At 41.0% G+C, this 17,481-nt stretch overlaps 1 protein-coding gene across 1 annotated transcript in view; it reads right to left on the reverse strand.

Annotated features, from left to right (window-relative positions):
* Positions 1-1,364: 1,364 nt before the first annotated feature.
* tesk1b (testis associated actin remodelling kinase 1b) overlaps positions 1,365-17,481 on the reverse strand; it is a 28,692-nt gene continuing 12,575 nt past the window's right edge. The window contains exons 3-11 of the mRNA XM_062445119.1: positions 14,592-14,713; positions 14,337-14,385; positions 12,910-13,056; positions 11,254-11,336; positions 5,814-5,904; positions 5,045-5,128; positions 3,857-3,943; positions 3,532-3,628; positions 1,365-3,434 (exon numbers count right to left, since the gene is read on the reverse strand). Of these exons, the coding sequence (XP_062301103.1) occupies positions 2,314-3,434; positions 3,532-3,628; positions 3,857-3,943; positions 5,045-5,128; positions 5,814-5,904; positions 11,254-11,336; positions 12,910-13,056; positions 14,337-14,385; positions 14,592-14,713 (1,881 nt within the window). The 3' untranslated portion in view covers positions 1,365-2,313. The remainder of the gene's footprint in view (positions 3,435-3,531; positions 3,629-3,856; positions 3,944-5,044; positions 5,129-5,813; positions 5,905-11,253; positions 11,337-12,909; positions 13,057-14,336; positions 14,386-14,591; positions 14,714-17,481) is intronic.

The raw sequence follows: 17,481 nt of genomic DNA on the forward strand, positions 1-17,481 counted from the left end.
TACATTATTCTCAGTACTCACCAGTGATGAGCAGAGCTACCATGATCATGGCACAGAAACCCACCAGTGCTCCCAACCGGCCCGCTGTTACCCCCGTTGTTCCCATGTGGCACCTTGGTGACCTCAGAATCAAGTAGGTAAGACTGTGAGCAGTGAGGTTTAAGCTACAGTCTGAACAGTAGGTGACTAACCCCTTTTAAAAAAGCACAGTACATGCACCTGTAAAGACACACTGAGGAAGTGCGCTGCATTGGAGAATCAGTAGGAGGGTGGAAGGGGTGGAGAGATAAGGATTTAATTGAAGCATGCTGATTTTGTAAGAGAGAGGAAAGCCTGTACTTAAAGAGGATGATGAGAACAAGACAGAGGCAGAGGTTAAAGATTATTTGTGGGTAGATGTGACAGGAAAAAGGTTTTAAATTGATACTTTACATGCAATTTTAACTTAATCCAAACTACACCGATTTTCCTGTTCTTCAGTCTTTTGTTATTTATGAAAATGGGATACATGTGTAAAAAAAAAAAGAAAGAAAGAAAAAAGGATTTAAAAACAGCTTATGGGCGCGCAGGTGGTCGAGTGGTTTAGAGCGCATGCCATGTACGCAGCGGACCCCGGTTCGATTCCCGGCCGGCGGACCTTTCTGCATGTCACACCCCCCTCTCTCTCCCGTAATTTCCTGTCTCTCCACTTTCAAATAAAGGCGTCTATGCCAGAGAAAATCTTTAAAAAAAAAAACAGCTTATGAAGTGGAAAAGATGACAAACGAAATACAGAATGGAGGGGGGGGGGGGGGGGGGACTAAAGCTGTGAGTGAATGGCATATTTCCCCCTTAAAAGGATAGATACAGAAATTATTCAGACAGTCAGGTGTCCATATAAACACTGAAATAGGTTTTGCTTGCTGTAATCATTCTTCCTGTTCATACTGACCATTAGGAAATCCCTTCATAATGTATTTTCAGTGTAAGTGATGGGGGGCAAAATCCAGTCTTGATTTAGTGCAAAACTGTATTTTAAAAAGTTGATCAGAGGCTAATATGAAACTACAGCCAACTGAATTTGTCAATAAAGTGGATATCTTCCAATGTTACAGTCTTTCTAGAACAAATTGTTGTTTCTTGTTTCTATCCCTCCACTGCAGCTCACACGGTCCACAAAATTTCCCTGGACTGTATTTCCCTTTTTTTGTTTCCTTGTTGAGACAAAAAAACCCACATCTGGACTAATAAGGGCTTTAACTTTGGAAGACCCCCACTTAATTTGAGTAATATGATGAATCAGAGGATTGATTACACGAGAAAAACATGTTTCAGTGTTAATTTTGGCACCTGGCTATTGTTTAAGGACAGACTCGGAACATCAGTGCGTTCTCTCTTTTTATTCAATGCCATCTTTAAATAATAAGAATCTGTACATATCTTAAGCAGGTCTTTGACCATTCATTCCAAAAAGAAATAATGATATCAATAGTTTCCTTATTAACAACAGTAATACAGATGAAGTGCTTAACCAGGCAACCAGAAAGGGCCGATAGATCATACAGCAACAAAAATAGTCAAAATAACGGTGTACATCACACACTCTTACCTTGCCTCACTCTCTCTCTCTCTCACACACACAACCTCTCACTTTGAATCCTCCAGCTCTTTATAAACACGCTCACACATTTTCATGTCTCACACACACACACACACAAAGAGTGTATCATACACCTCTTGATAATTAAAGACATTAAAGCAAATCCGCCTGTTCATTCAAAACAGCACCAAACATCAAAAATAATAATTGCAACAGTTATAATACTAAGCTTAACATTCCTCATTTCAGCATCATCAACATCATCATCATCACTCAAATGAATTTTTACATCTGTGGATATACAGGATCTAACCGACCCGGCCCCAAACTGTATATGTGTGTGTGTTTACATGCTGAACAGTTCTGGAGGGCGGCCAATAAGTCAGATCTACGCAGGCACGTCTGACATCTGAAGCTGTGTCGCCCTCGGCCCAGCAGAGGGCGACACAACACACAACAAGTCTCCAGCAAAAGACACCAGCTTCTTAAAAACAGAGTCAGTCCCCAAAGCTTTCATCAGTCAAGGAGTGTGTTCTAGGTAAACTGATCTGGACTCTCAATCAGACCCTCTTCTGCACCAAAAAAAAGCATATCTGGAAAAATAAGCAGGGTATTGCTGCGTTCAAATCTGTGCAAATTTTAAGAACTTAATTTCCAGGGAAGAGGTTTTGGTGCAGAGCTTTAAACCCAGTGTCTTTACTGTGTGTATTTGGTGTTGAGAAACCTGGGTTTTATTATGTCTTTGCCCCCGGCAAGGCGAGTCCCGGCTCCAAGTTGGTGGTGGTGGTAGTAGGTGTTGGGGAGGGTGGCAGCCCCTTGGGTCCTGGGCAAAGCAGCCCATGAGAAGCTGCGTGATCCCCGTTCAGGTTCTTATAGGGGTTTCTGCGTGGTGGAGCTCTGAGACACACTGAGGGGAAGCGAAGGCCGGAAAGGCAGCAGCCGGGACAGGAGATCACCTCCTCCTGGTCCAGAGAGTGGCCGCTGCCCGAGCCAAACGGGGAGGAACCGGCGGGGTCGCTGGCAGGGGAGTGAAAGCCGTTGTTGTTGGTTGTGGCGCCAGTGTTGGTGGTGCTGTCGCTCCATCCCTGCGGTCGATTCACGACCACGTTATTGTTGTCCAAATTAGAAAGAGGAGGCAGGCACGGGGGCCCGTTGGAGATGGCTGACCCCCAGCCGTTTGAGAAGGGAGGAGTGGGGGGCTGGAGGGGAGTCGAGGAGTGGGACGGAGGAGGGGAGAGTTTGGAGTAAGGAGATGATGTGCTGTCTTGTGAGTCTGGGGAGCTGGTGCAGTCCATGGGCTCCTCCTCCCCTTCTTTCTCTTGGTCCAACGACAGCGGTTCAAGAGACAGCGGAAGACCTGAATCACCTGCCTGGTTAGTCTCACTCTCCTCCCCCGTCTCCTTCTCTTCTCCTAGCAGTCTGTCTTCCTCACCCGTTACATTTATTTCACTGTGTGTGTTTATCTCGGACTGGGAGTCCTCCTCGGTGAGGACAGTGTTCGGTGCTGATGTGAGGTGAGGAGGAGGAGTGCAGGGCAGTGAGTGGCAGCGTCTGTGCCTCCTTAGCAGGACGCTACCGTCAGCCTCAGACCCAGAGGACTCATCACAGGAGTCTGGCGGAGGGGGCAGGGTGAAGGTCAGGGAGATGACTGACTTGCTGGGAGTGTCAAACAGCTTGATCTTGCCGCCTTTGAGGTCCTCCCTCAGAGAGAAAGGGTTAACCCGAGCAGGAGGCGCCAAAGGAATGGGGGACAAGTCCTGGGGGTGGAGCATGTCAGATTTGCTGCGGGAAAGACGGGGATCTGACGGGAGGCAGAGAGATCTCCGTCGCAGAGGGCCAATCGATGGAGAAACAGCTTTAAAAAAGGAAAAAATAATTCCATAATGAATTGTACTTAGTATTAATCTGCAGAATCAAATGTTTCAGTGCCAACAAATCATTTGAAGACTCACCTTTCACTGCTGGTTCGTCCTTCTGTTTCCTCTCCGTCTGCCTCCTCTCCAGCTCCAACACGATTTGGGAAAAGGATGGACGGAGCTTCGCATTCATCTGACGGGAGGAGAAACAAACGGCAAACTTTGAGACTGACAGAACACCAGTGTGACAGAAAACAGGTCAAAGATGACTGCAGTGCTAGATTGAGTTTTTCTCCAATCTAGACTCCATGTTCATGAACGGTAGAATAAACTAAGACGACACAGGGAGAAATTAATCATAAACCAGGGACTGTGTGTGTGAGTGTGCGTATGTGTTTTGTCTGGGACGAGTGTTTCTTACATTACAGCAGGTGATCGCCAGTTTCAGGAATTCAGGAGGACAGTCTTCAACCATCTGCTGAAAGGCCTCCACATCCAGACCAAAGTCCTGCAAAAAAAAGCACATGAATTACTGGTGGTAACATGACAATCACAACTAGATTATTCTCATTATTTAGGATATTTTTTGTTTTTAAAATTGCAATCTATACCATCCTCTGTTTAATACTTAGGTGAGGTTTTATTGTCAGATATGGCTTCAACTACTGTACTATGAAATAGCCACAAGGGGGAGACATGCACTTGTGATTTCTTCAAAAAGCATTTAGTTTAGGCTTCGGTTACCCAAAGCCATATTACATTCAATACTAACAGCACACTAAAGTGTAACCAAGTATAAAGAGTATAAAATAAATTAATTTACTGTTTGTGCCAACAGGAAATTGTGCAATATGTGCACCTACAGATGTCAATTAAACTGCAAAAATGTAGTTGCCATTACCAATTAAACTTGCAAAAAAATATTACATTTTGTTTTTGAATACATTTCTCCACCATCTACAAATATCTTTAATTTTCTGCAGCTGTGAGCAGCACTTTGATTTCTTTGTCCTAAATGTCAAGTATTTTCAGTATGCATAGTGAGTATGCACACACACTTAATACCTGCATAGCATACTGTATACAGCATAGGATTGGAAAACATGGTGAATTCTCATTATGTGAGCAGGAGATTCACATAATGCACAGAGAGCGGTCTGTTCAATAAATGGTCAGTTAGGTGCTGTACGTTGGTTAGTTTGAGCCCTTTTGCACTTACATTTTTTAATGTGTGATATTCTCTCATGACAGGAAAGTCATCTTCCCGTTTCTACAAGAAGTTAGATCTCAAAATGTGATATCCACATACTATTCAAACTTATCTCTCAAACATACCCTTCACACTTATCTGATATTAAAGTGCTGTTGTCATCTCAACATCTCTGCTTGCACAACACTCGTGTCGAAATTGTTTTTGAAATGCTTCAGACTTGATGCAGTAAAACAAACTGTCCTACAAGACCTGCATATTATCAGTAATGGCTTTATCAAAAACGTGTTCTGTGCACACGCCAACCACTTATATAATCAGGAACTTTATGAAATGAAATGTACATGATATGATGAGAATGTGACGAGAAGGATCAGGGAAAAAGCTGTCATTAGCTACCTCAGTGCGTGGCAGGATGTCAGGGTCGGCCTGTATCCTCGCAATAATCTCACACAGGATGATCCCATACGCAAACACATCCACCTGCAGAGAGGAAGACGAGTCAGTCGACGAGAGATACATGCAGAGATAGAGACCACATCAAATAAAACAGGAAGAGACCAATTACTGTGTACCGGTGTGTGATTACTTGGCTTTTATCTTACAAAAATGGTATAAAATTACAATTAATGTTTCATGAAATGACTTCTGAATCCTCAAATATTGTGTTTAGATGACAAAAAGTTGTATTTCTACGCTTGTTTCATATGCTTTATTAGTTATTTATGAATCTAGTTGTAGACATAAAGGTCTGAAAATCTGATTATATAAGTTATGTGAATGTATACTTTTTATTTTTAGACTAAAAGAGGAAAATACGCGGCGCTGTGGATCTGGTTTAAATTAATTTGTAGTTTCTTGTAAGCCAGCAGACTACAAATTAATATAAAAAGAACGTAATCATCACTTACATGTAACCTGAACAGGCAATCATGATTTCCACTAAGCTATACAGAAATTACAAGTCACAGAGGCCAAGAACACCTCTTACATAACTAAATTCCTGTTTGCCTTTGACATAATAACTGAATTGTTATATATTTATGGCTTTACTTTCGTGCATGGTTCCTAGGTTTATGTGACCAGCTTGCATCACATCCACTGTGGACCTTGAACTCTTGCAACAACCTGCAGCTGAGTGTTAATGAAGACAGCGATCTGTCATTACCTTCTCATTATACACCTCCCCTCTGAGCACCTCCGGAGCCATCCAGTAGGGGGAGCCGACAACAGCCAGAGGCTCCTGGTCTTCTTCCTCGCTGCAGGGAGGAGACAGATGAAGGAGAGAAGGGAAAAAGAAACACAAAAGGACTTTCATTTTAAAACAAACACTTAGAGGCTCTAGTGAAAGCAACATCAGAGTTTAAAAAAGGGACATCTTAATAATTTAGTATGTCTAAAAGAACATAACGGCGCAGGATAAGAGGCAAGTTTTTTTTTTACCAAATCCCTCTATTGTCCCTGTACATGTATAATGAGAATCAGTATGCTGTACCAAGACACAAGAGGAATATAAATATAAAAAAAAGAAAAATATATATCACAGGCATAAAAAAGGATAAATAGGCCTGAAAATAGTCCTTTTAAAATGTATCTAATCACAACAAATAATTCTTCAAGAACTTGAAAGTTGCTCTAATCAATCGTTTTAATTAATCACTCTTTTGCACCCCGTGGAACAATTTCACCCACTTTGGGATCATTGTTTTGTTTTCTGCCCCACAAACTCTGTTTTGATTAACGTCGTTTCCAGCCACAGCAGGCAGCTGAATTCAGATTAAAAGCTGTAAAAACCCACTGACCACTGCCCTCCACCAAACTGCAGACTCAGTTAGCAACTCGTTGGTGAACAAAGTGGCATTTAGCAGTTAGAGAGCCCAATGAAAAGGAACTTGTGGTTGTCTAGTTGCTGCAAACATGACTCAAAATAAATGCTAATGTATTGCTCTGTATCTGCTGCATCAGACTATAAAAGTAAATAAAGAGGCAAAAGTATCAATATTGTGTTTTTCAGCTTGTTCCTTTGCCCCAGAGTGGAAAACCCCAAAGGATGCGTTTACTGAGGTTAATTAGTTAGTCTGAAGCCAGTTTATTACAATTTAAAGAACTAATATAAAATATTTTTACTTCTACAATAACTACGATATGTTATCAGAGATTAAGTTTACATGCTAAAATGAAATACTGTGTTCTCCGGCTATAATATTACAGCCAATAAGTTCTTCAAAATTTCCATCCCGGCGCAGGACATCTGTTTTTGTTTGGGGCTTTGTGATTCGGCCCATTCAACCTGATCGGGGTGCTGGCACAAAATTTTACACATTACGTCACTGTGTAAGAGATTGTAGTGATTTGACGTGTTTCTGAGGTCAGATTTACGCCGATTTCAACACCCCAGGTTACCAGATATGAAACAATGGCACGCAAACACAGCGTGCTGCAGCCATGGAGGCAAGCAAACAAACTGGATCAACTGAGATAGATTCAACCTGACCTAAAAACCAGCGTGAGCCTGGAGTCTGCGGAGTCTGGGGAGGAGGGGACGAGGGGGGAGACACCTCCCTCCAATATTTTGAATTTGGACTGCAGTACTCAATACTTGCCATCAGCGTTACATATTTCTCCTTTAACTTCATTTAAAATTTTTAATGAGCCACATTAAGAAACATCTTTCGATTACTTAAAACAAAGTATTTCTTTTCATCGGGTGTAACAAAAGATTTATTCTGGCAAACCTTCCTATGAATGGGAAGGTGTGACTAGCACTGTATGTACATCAGGATAAGGATGTTTGTTTTAAGACCTAACAGTGCAAAGTCCCGTCACTGATGCTTGAGAAACAAAACAAATATTTTCCTTTATTTTCCATTCAGGAACCGTGCGATTTGTAGGAGACGCACAATGACGACAGATAAACAAGCAAGCACACTTTATGCTCCATTTGGTTAACGCAAAACCCAATCAAGAGGTTTTATGAGGTGAAACATACCGGTGTGTGTGTGAACGTGTGTGTGTGTGTGTTCTTAGATACGGAGGAAGTGCGCACAGTGTTTTTCAGTTATGTGGAGATATTGTTGTGCAATTTTAGCTGAATAAAAAGGAAGGAAAAAAGAATGTGCAAGTGCAACGTGCTTGCACACAAGCCTGCGTGCACACACACACAAACACACACACACACACACACACACACAACCCGCTGGCAGATACTTCCTCTCTGTGCTATTTCCATCTGCTACTGTGGGCTATGATACTGCAGAAAATACAGGCAGGGAAGTGATGGCAGAGGGAGAGACGAGGAGCCGAGACGGTCACGGCTCCCAATGTAAACACCATTTGGAGAAGTGAACTGACAGAAATGAGACACAGAAGGCAACACAGGGAAAGAGAGCTACAATTAAAATTCAATAAATGACGAGTAAGAGTTAAATTAAAAACACCAGAGGAATAATGAGAGAGTAAAACGACAAGAGTGACTGGTTATACGAAGGGCAGGAGAGATCCAGTGCGGCACAGAGTGCAAAAGGAGGAGGACTGGAATAGTTTGACCTTATTTGGAGTGCTTTTCCTAAACCCCCTTCATCTCCTCTCCCTCCATCCATCCTTTCCTCCCTTCCTCCATGCCACAAGCACAGTGGTAGCACTCCAACACAAACACACACATTCGTGAAAGGGTTGTCAACATCGTCCATTCTCAGTCAACGCTCTGCTACAGGGTACAACAGTGTTTGATTAAAAAAAAAAGGCAAATATGCCCTTGGAAAAGTGACGGAAACACAATTTAGCAGCTGCTATTGAGACAGAGGCCGGAGCAAACAGAGGCTTGGTGTTTGATAGCTGCAGGTATGCAAAAATACACAATGATAGACACATGCACACTCTTAGTCAGATGGAAATGTTGCGTGTGCAAAATATTTAGCTTGATTTCAGCTTGTCTAATGGGTCCCGACAAGTTTTAAAACCACCAAATTTAGAATTTTTTCCGAACCAATTTTAGTTAAAAGCATGAAAATCATGACATAAACATTTCCCCCCCAGACAATGACGCACACTTGTGTAAACGTAAAAAAGGTGGCTGGGCACAAACACACACACACACAGTAAAGGGCAGACCAGGTTACATTGGCAGCTGTCTTGTCTCAAGCCAGAGTTGTATGTTTACTAAATGATTGCAGACAGAGAGAGGAGGGGAGGATGACGACCTAATGGGACACGAGTGTTTGTGTGTGTGTGTGTGTGTGTGTGTGTGTGTGTGTGTGTGTGTGTGTTATAAGTGTGAGCAGCGGCCTGATATACTGGCTGCTGCCTCTCTCTCTCCCTCTGCGTTTCTTTGAGGTCAGCTTTGGCATCCCACTCCCAACAATTCAGCTGATGCTCGATATTGTTAGCAATCACCCGCCTGACTGTTAAGCCGTTTATGGAGCAACGACATTCATAAAGGAGGGAAACTGTCTCATTTGAGTCATGGACTTTTATGGGCATCGAGGAGACGCAGGGTCACGATAAACTGGGGATGACAGGGAAAAAAACAAAGTAGATTTATGCACGTCGTTTACTTAATTGCAATTTGACCCATGTGGTACTTTACTGGAATATTTAAAATATTTGGAGGGCTTAAAGCAGCTGTGATTTATATTTTTATAACAATGATGTATGACAGCGTGTACAGAGAAATTACCGCCCGACTCCGCAGCTCCTCTCAGCTTGACAGAACTTTATAGCACGTTTTAGCTCCTTGTTTAGCTGTCTGGCTACAAAGTTACTGTTTTGGTTCACTCTGACAGCTCTCGTAATGTTATTTTTGGCCCGAGCAGACAGCTGTTTTCAGAGAAAAAAGCTCCAAGTATCCACTGTACACTACCTAACTTTAGCACCAAACTGCAAACAGACACAGTTAGCAACCAGATGCTGAATACAGTGGAGCATTCAGCAGCTAGAGTTGGATATTTCCTTCAGGAGATGGTAGAGAGCAAAAACAGAACTAAAAAGAGCGTTAATATTGGACTGATTCATCAGGTTAGGGTAAGGGTTAGTCAGAAACACAACTCCAAAACAATTATAATGTTGCTCCGTAGCTGTTGGATGTGTAAATAAGCAACTGTATGCTAACACATACCGCATATTAACTTAAAAAGTTGATGATATGTCAATGTTGTGTGCACAACTTTATGCCATCCTAAATTATCCCCAAAAATCTGTTTATGCAGGTTTAAGGAACAGTTCAGCATTTTGTGAAATATGAAGCGATGAGAAGTTCAACCCTACACTGTGCATCAAGTATGGAACTAGTACTGTCAAAAGTTCAGAAGTTAACTTAAATCTCACTAATGAATATATGTTGTCTATTTAATTGGTACAAAAACTGAAATGTGAATTAATAATTTGTGGTTTTAGAGCAAGTTATGTAATGCATTAAACCCCCACTTTCAGTCTTTATGTGAAGGTAGGCTAATCGCTTTCCTAGCTTAAGCTTCATATTTAATGCATAGATGAGATAATATCATCATCACATGTAAGTCATAAGGATTTTTCCCAAAATGGCTCACTAATCCTTTAACGCATTCATCCAACAGCAGATTTAGATTTTTGCATTTAAAGTTAGATAAATGCATAAAATATGTTTTACAGACTTTCCTTTTCTTTCGTTTCAATGAAACACCACATTTTAGACTTTATTGATAGTGAGCATTTATTCGACCCGTAGAGGAGCATTATATAATCCTTTGACTAATCCCCCAAATTCCTAAAGCTGGAAAAGTGAGGTTTTTTATGCTGTCAGGTTTTCAGCCCACTCGGAGACAACCTTGTACCTCCCAATATTGGAAGCGTATTTCTTTCCTACTTCACATTTTTCAGATGTTTCTTTTTCAGTCTGATACAGACGGTAAAAACTCTCCAGTAAAAAAATGTTCCTCTTTGGCCACACTGAGTATTTCCCCCCCATTGTAGTATTAAAACTTTTAGCTCTGAAGAATTTGAGCATCAAACATTGTGGGAGACATGATGTCACTTGAGAACCAGCTGGAGAGAAAAAAAAAAACACTTCAGAGGATGGCTGGTCATTTATAGTCATAAAATACACCACATAAATGTCATTGCATAATAAAACACACAGCTGCAAACACAGAAGAAGAAACCCAAAGACAGAACGAGATGACAGCAACAGAGGTCGTGCGTCATGGCTGCTCTGATTAAATACTGACACCATCTCTGCCTTCCCAAACCTCTTCCCCCTTGAAACAAGGCTAAAAAAATATATAAATATAGTTCCTCAGAGAGTGAGCGGTGGTGGAAAAGGGGAGGGGAGGGATTTAAATTTTTTTTTTTTTTTTTTACAACAACATTTGGAAGGGAAGCAACATGTGCTTGCATACTTTGGAAAAACCTGACTGAGCTTTGGTGTGAGTAATGTGTCTCTTTTAGTGTGTGTGATAGTGTGTCATCCAAGAGGAAAGAGAAGCTGTGGGAGACATGTTCCCAACACTTTTTATGGCATGGAGGATAAAAACGAGAACGAGGGAAGTGGAGGAACGTAATTTATTGAGCGCGACTTATCTAATCAGAGAGTGTTGTTGATAGAAGTTTTGATGAATGGGCTGTTATGGACTGACCTGTAATCTGGGATCTTCTCCGCCAAGCCAAAGTCTCCCACCACGGACGAGCACACACGGCCTTCCCAGCGCACCAGGCAGTTCTGCATGAGGGTCAGAGGTCACACACACATATATATATCAGATTAGGCTGTTGTTAAGTGTGTGACCAGTGTGTGTCAGCGTTCCTTCATGTGGCCTTCTGTGTACATTTCAACACTGATTTTATTGAGCAGAGCTTCTCATTTTATTTGACAAAGGGCTTTTCAGGTAAGCCTTCCATTCTTATCAATAGTAGCTGTATATTGTTGATGATAATTAGTTGATGTCTGTGGTGTTTTTCCACACGGTGTCAACCTTTTAGCAACTATGAACAAGGTTTCTCTTGAAAGGTCAAGTGTGATTTGTTAGTGGCCAACAGTTTCCAGCATGTCATCATTTCCTTTTAAGACTTGTTGCAATCTGCATCTAGACAGTTTTCTTCTTTTTTGATTTTACTCCAACTGGACAACTTTCCACATTACCTCTCCATTGTTTCTGTTGAATTTCTTTAGAGATTCTCGAGCAGTCCTGATCTAACGTATGAGTCATTCACAGCTTTTCTCCCAAGGCGGAGAAGAGGATCTTTCCATTTATTTTAAATTTACTTTTTCATTCATTTAGATTAACATTCAGCTATATTTTTCATATTTAAATCAACGTGCACCATTTGTTTATTCACATATCTGACATACATAATTTCTAGATGGAAACAAGCACATTAAGTTAAAGTTAATTAAGCATTATGATCATTTTCTTTCTTTGAGTTACTGTGCTATTGGTCCAGCACATCTGGCTGCCACCATGTAAAAGACCCAGTTAAGTTATTTGTCACATTTAATTTGTTATTTCTCTGCTTTTATTCAAATAAATAATGGAGGTTTTTTCAATTGAAAACATGATAATATAAATCAGCTGCACTTAAATGTTTTAAGGAGAAGTCATTAAATTTCAGGCTAATACTAAGAAGTGTGTGTATTTACTACTTTCATATGTAAAAATGGTTCAAATTTGACCCTGAACAGTATGTGAGGGTTAAAATAAAAAATGCTTTAGTTTTGAGTGTGTTTTTTATGTCTACATGTAAGCCAGCACCTCACTGGAGCAAATGTGTAATTTCTTGCAATCTTTCAGCATATTACACATTAAACATTACATGTCACCTCCTGCCTGCTGCTGCTGAGCTACTGTAGTTAAACAAGCAGGTCGAAAGCCCACTGCTGCTTCAGATATTCAATTGCCAACATCCACAGCACAACATTTCCAACACAACCATTTGTTGCCTTGTGGGCACGTAGCCAATTTGTTCGCTGGACCTCCGTGATGTCACCAGATGGAGCTGAAAGCTTTGTGACGCACCTGCAAAATCTCTAAATCTGCACACAGAGCCCTTTACTGTTTCCAAAATCTACATTAAAGCAAAACCTCATCAAGTGTAAGCCGCTATGAGCTTCTCATGTTTCAACAGTTTGAGCCCCTGTGGAAAATCCATATGTTAAGCGCGTGTAGTTCAGTGTGCGTCAGTGCATGTAATACTTATGTATCGCTGCCTTAGGAGCAGAGTCCCCATGGAGATCAATCTGTGCTTATGCAATGTACTGTACGTGGGCACTGAAGCGTGTGTGTTTGTGTCGTCACCTTGGAGGTGAGGTCCCTGTGGAAGATGCCCTTGCTGTGTAGGTACTGCAGCCCTCGGGCGATGTCTAGAGCCAGGCTGAGACGCAGGCTCCACGACAAGTACATGTCGCTGCCCAACAACTGCTCCAAGTTACCACCGTTGATGAACTGAGAAAAACAACAACAACAGCATGTTAATTAGTAATTCACAATGAAGGGATCACATTTGAAATTGTTTGCTTGTTGATATGAAGGCTGTTTCCAATATTGGTTTGGGAAAACTGGGAGTAAGGCAGAGAAATAATTACATATTTCTTCATTTATTTTCTTTATTGCATTTTTAGCTGAATCATACTCATGATTCTGTTCATGTTGTCCATATTAATAAATCAAAGCATGTGATGGCTATTACAAATGGAGTAGGCAACAAATATCGCTGTCAATAAGAACCTCCAAACCATGCCATTCATCACTTGATTACATCACACACACACACACACTCAATCCCAATATGTGTATGTAATATGCTGACCAGAAGAGTCAGGAGTCACCAAATCCCCATTATCCCCTTGTCTTTTCACTATTGAGCTGCTAGGTTACCGTGGCAACGTCAGGTCAACCCATCACACATAAGAAGCAGGTGAAATGTCATGAACCGCCTGCCCTCAGTCTGTGTAATTGAGTCGACCTGGGCCTCACTAGCCAGCCGGTGACAGCTGCTCCTACTGTTCTGTGCATCATGTATAGTTCGTTTAGGGAGGCGTGTTATTGTTATAAATGTTGCCGCTTTAATGATCAACATCTCCGCATTGAGAGTTAGGATAGCGTTTCCTGAGTTCCTATTTTTAATGATTTTTTTTCTTTTTGTTTGCTTGTTTTCTCTTACCATGTAAAGCACTTTGTGTTACATTGCGATGTATGAAAAGTGCTATACAAATATCAGATATCGAACCACCAATACAACAACACTTTTAGGAGATAACACCATTAAAAGCATCAATAATTTGAGAGCACATATACTAAGATGATCTACATTTACAGTAGTAGTTTATAATATTTTCAACAACTTGAAGAAAATGGGGATCAAATCCTTCAGCTTTTGGTTTTCAGTGCAAAATTGGGGGATTGACATGACTATTTACCCATTCAAAGCTAATTTTAATTGAAATAAGCATTGGTTGGGATCAGTTTTTGATTGGATCTTTATGAGAGTGATAAATTAGCTCACAGAAGTTACTGAAAGAGTGGATGTTAAGTGTCTGAATTAAATGTTTTCCATGTAATTATCAACAACTATCAACAATTTCTGCCACTCAATACAATTATAATCATGGTTTACTTGCTATAAATACTTTTATCTATAATAGGTAAAGTGTAAACACCAATTTCTCATCAGTGAATTAAGGGATACTCAAATCTACTCGATACTAGGTTAATTAGCATCTTACCTCTGTGAGAGCGTGGAGCTGCCCCTCATGGACACACACTCCTATAAACCTGGAGGCAGAGCAGACAAACACAACACTTTATCAATAAGAAGAGAACAATAGTTTCTACACACGCAAAGATATTTTACAACAAGTCCACGATGACGAAGCAGATCCATCAGAAGAGTTTGAAGGAAGTTAATGCAGAATAGGAAATGTACTTGAGTGTAATGTTAGAGAGAGCAAATAAGCAAGGATAGCATGTTTCAGTGTTACCTGAGTATGTTGGGGTGCGATAGTCGGTTCATGAGCTGGACTTCCCTGAGCATGTTGGCTCTGTTACTGGCCAGGATGTTCATCTTCAGAGCCATGACCTGGCCCGACACACGATGCTGCACCTGGATCACACAAAAAAACAGCTTTATTTTGATCCACTGACAAGGAATTCATGCTGAAAGTATTTCCAAACTGCAGATTAACAGGCCAGTTTCTGTACTGTGTTGCAAAATTTCCTTGTTTTTTTAAGATTTCTGCACTAACAGACTCATGACAGTTGCTGTGAAATCTTCTTGAAAACAACTCACAGTACACATGAATACATACGTTACACATATACGCAAAAACGAGCCTGCAGAACAACAGAGATTTAGTGCTGAGGAATATTAACACTCAAGGGCTTTTGGAGACTGGCCATAAACCATTAGCAGGTCAGTTGCGTTACTCCATTTATTTTGGCTGCTTCTCTGCCCCCCAACCTGCTGCTATGGCATTGGCTCAGTCTGGTATGGTAACCATGGCGACGCGACATGCAGGCTACATGTTAGCGCGTATTTGCTTGGGAAAGTAGTTTGACTGCCAAAGAAGTACATACGAGCAGCAGACGAGCGCCAAACGCTCACAGAGAGAAGTCAGAGGTGTTTCTGAGTCTGTCTGTGTTGGTTTGTGTCTGTTATTCTTGTGTTAATGTGATTTGTGACTAAAGTGAGAAAGTCTAGTATGTGTGGAGTTTGCAGTGTTAGTGTGACAGTGAGAGAGAAGATGAAAATAGAAAAATATGACCGTTTAGTTTCTTATATGTATGCATTTTATATATACAGTTTTATACCTTTTTTTTTTTTAAACAAAAATGTATCCTTTGTCTCATGTTCATCAATGTATTAAAAAGACCTGTCAATCAAAGCAAGTGTATGGTGGCCCCTAAGGTCAAAACACATAAAAGTGAATGCACAAACATGAAGACAAATGTGCTCTAAATAAAAGAAAATGCTACAAATACTAAATTTATACAAAAAAAAGAAAGAAAAAAAAAGAAATCACATGCAAAAATGCAACAAAACCACCATACAAGTATAATAGCAGGTTCCAGGTCATTTATCTTGATTAAGTAAACGTTTGGTCAAAAAAAAAATGTAGCAAAAATAGTTGAACTAAACCAAAAGTGTACAGCCATTTCAGCAGCTCTGTAAACTGAAAAGAATATCAAATATCAGGCTTCAAATGTTTGGTCAGAGGTTAAATCTTGTTAGCTGATTTTTTGATTCCTGAATTAAAACCACAACTTTGCCAATTATACACTTATTTAAAGCTAAAGTTCTTGCAAAGCTGCTTGTGTTTAAAAAACAAACAAATATGCTCTACAAAACTTTTTGTTCCGTTTAATAAAAGAAGCCAAAGTTCTAAAGTATTATTCAGGTATCTGTATTAGCATTAGTATCGAATGATTTTAAAACAATACCTTCACCTACTTAAAAGATTTTCGCAATAGCAGGTCGCAGTCCCCCGCCTCCTGATCCCGAATGCCAACTATATTTCTTTTGAGCTAATAATAAAGCCTAACTGGCACGAGAAGCTTTCAGTTGTGTATTCATTAGTGACGTTAGTGTGTAATGACAGACAGGGTGAGGGAGAGAGTGTGTGAGAGGTCATCTAGTAGCAAGCGGACCAAGTCTGGAGTGAGAAGTGTTGAGCTGAAGTCTGTGTGACACTGGCCTGGATCAGGACTGGGCTCTGGATCAGAGTGGTGATGGAAAAACCCACAAAGCCTATTAGAGACCAGACGAGAGTGCAACGAGTAATGCTATTAATACACACACACACACACACACACACACACACACACACACACACACACACACACACACACAAGATCATGGTCACTTTTGGGGACATTACATAGACTTTGATTCATTTCCTGGAGACTTACTCTAACCACTCACTACTTGCCAAACCTTAACCACTGACCCAAAATTCAGCTTTTTACAAATTGGGGACACAGCTTTTGTCCCCAATTGGACAAGTCGTCTCCAATAAGCTGGTCCCAAGTCTGAAATTTGTCCCCAAAAGTAGCCTATGACAGACCCCACACACACACACACACACTCAGTCACCATTGACTTCCATTCATTTCCTGGAGACGTATCCTAACTTTAAATCATGAGCCTAACCTGACCATAAACCAAGTCTTCACCCTAAAATTAATGACTTCCAGTAAGGGGACTTGTTTTTGTCCCCATAAGGAAGATGAGTCTCCACAACATGAGGAATAGCCAGACCCCACACACACACACACACACACACACACCCGGTTGATCCCTTCATCTTAAAAACAGCCAGTAATGGAGAGTCAATGTCTTCTGCACCAAATCCTCTCTCACAGATCCACTTGAGGATTATGGTCTGTGGCTGAGTGCTGCACAACATGCATGGACGACCACATGTAAATAACAAACTGACAATCTTGTACAGTAGCCACTTCCTCTTGCTAAAGAAGAAGTTGGAGCAGACATTTTTTTAACGCACTGCAGGGGGTGGGGGGCGGGTTGTTGAAGGAGTGCAGGCATAATCTTAGCTTCTCTTTATAATATATACACAACACTTGGGGGATGAGGTTGTGTAGGCTGGTAGATTTAGAGTAGAGCTCTGCAGCCGATAAGGTTTCTGTTCTCCGCCGCCTCCTTCTTCTTCTTCTTCCATTAGTGCAGATTTATCTTGCGAGCAGGACTGTGTTGGGCTGTGCATGGCTGTAGGTTTACATCACGCCTTTTTCCAGCGCACATCTGCCTTCTCACTTACTTGAAGAAATGCTTAACATGGTCGTCTGCCAACCTGCAAACTGTACAAGCCAGCCAAACGTACATACTAACTCATATAGGCAGGTTACAGTGCA

This window comes from Scomber scombrus, chromosome 23, assembly GCF_963691925.1.
Source record: "Scomber scombrus chromosome 23, fScoSco1.1, whole genome shotgun sequence".
Taxonomy (NCBI): Eukaryota; Metazoa; Chordata; class Actinopteri; order Scombriformes; family Scombridae; genus Scomber; species Scomber scombrus.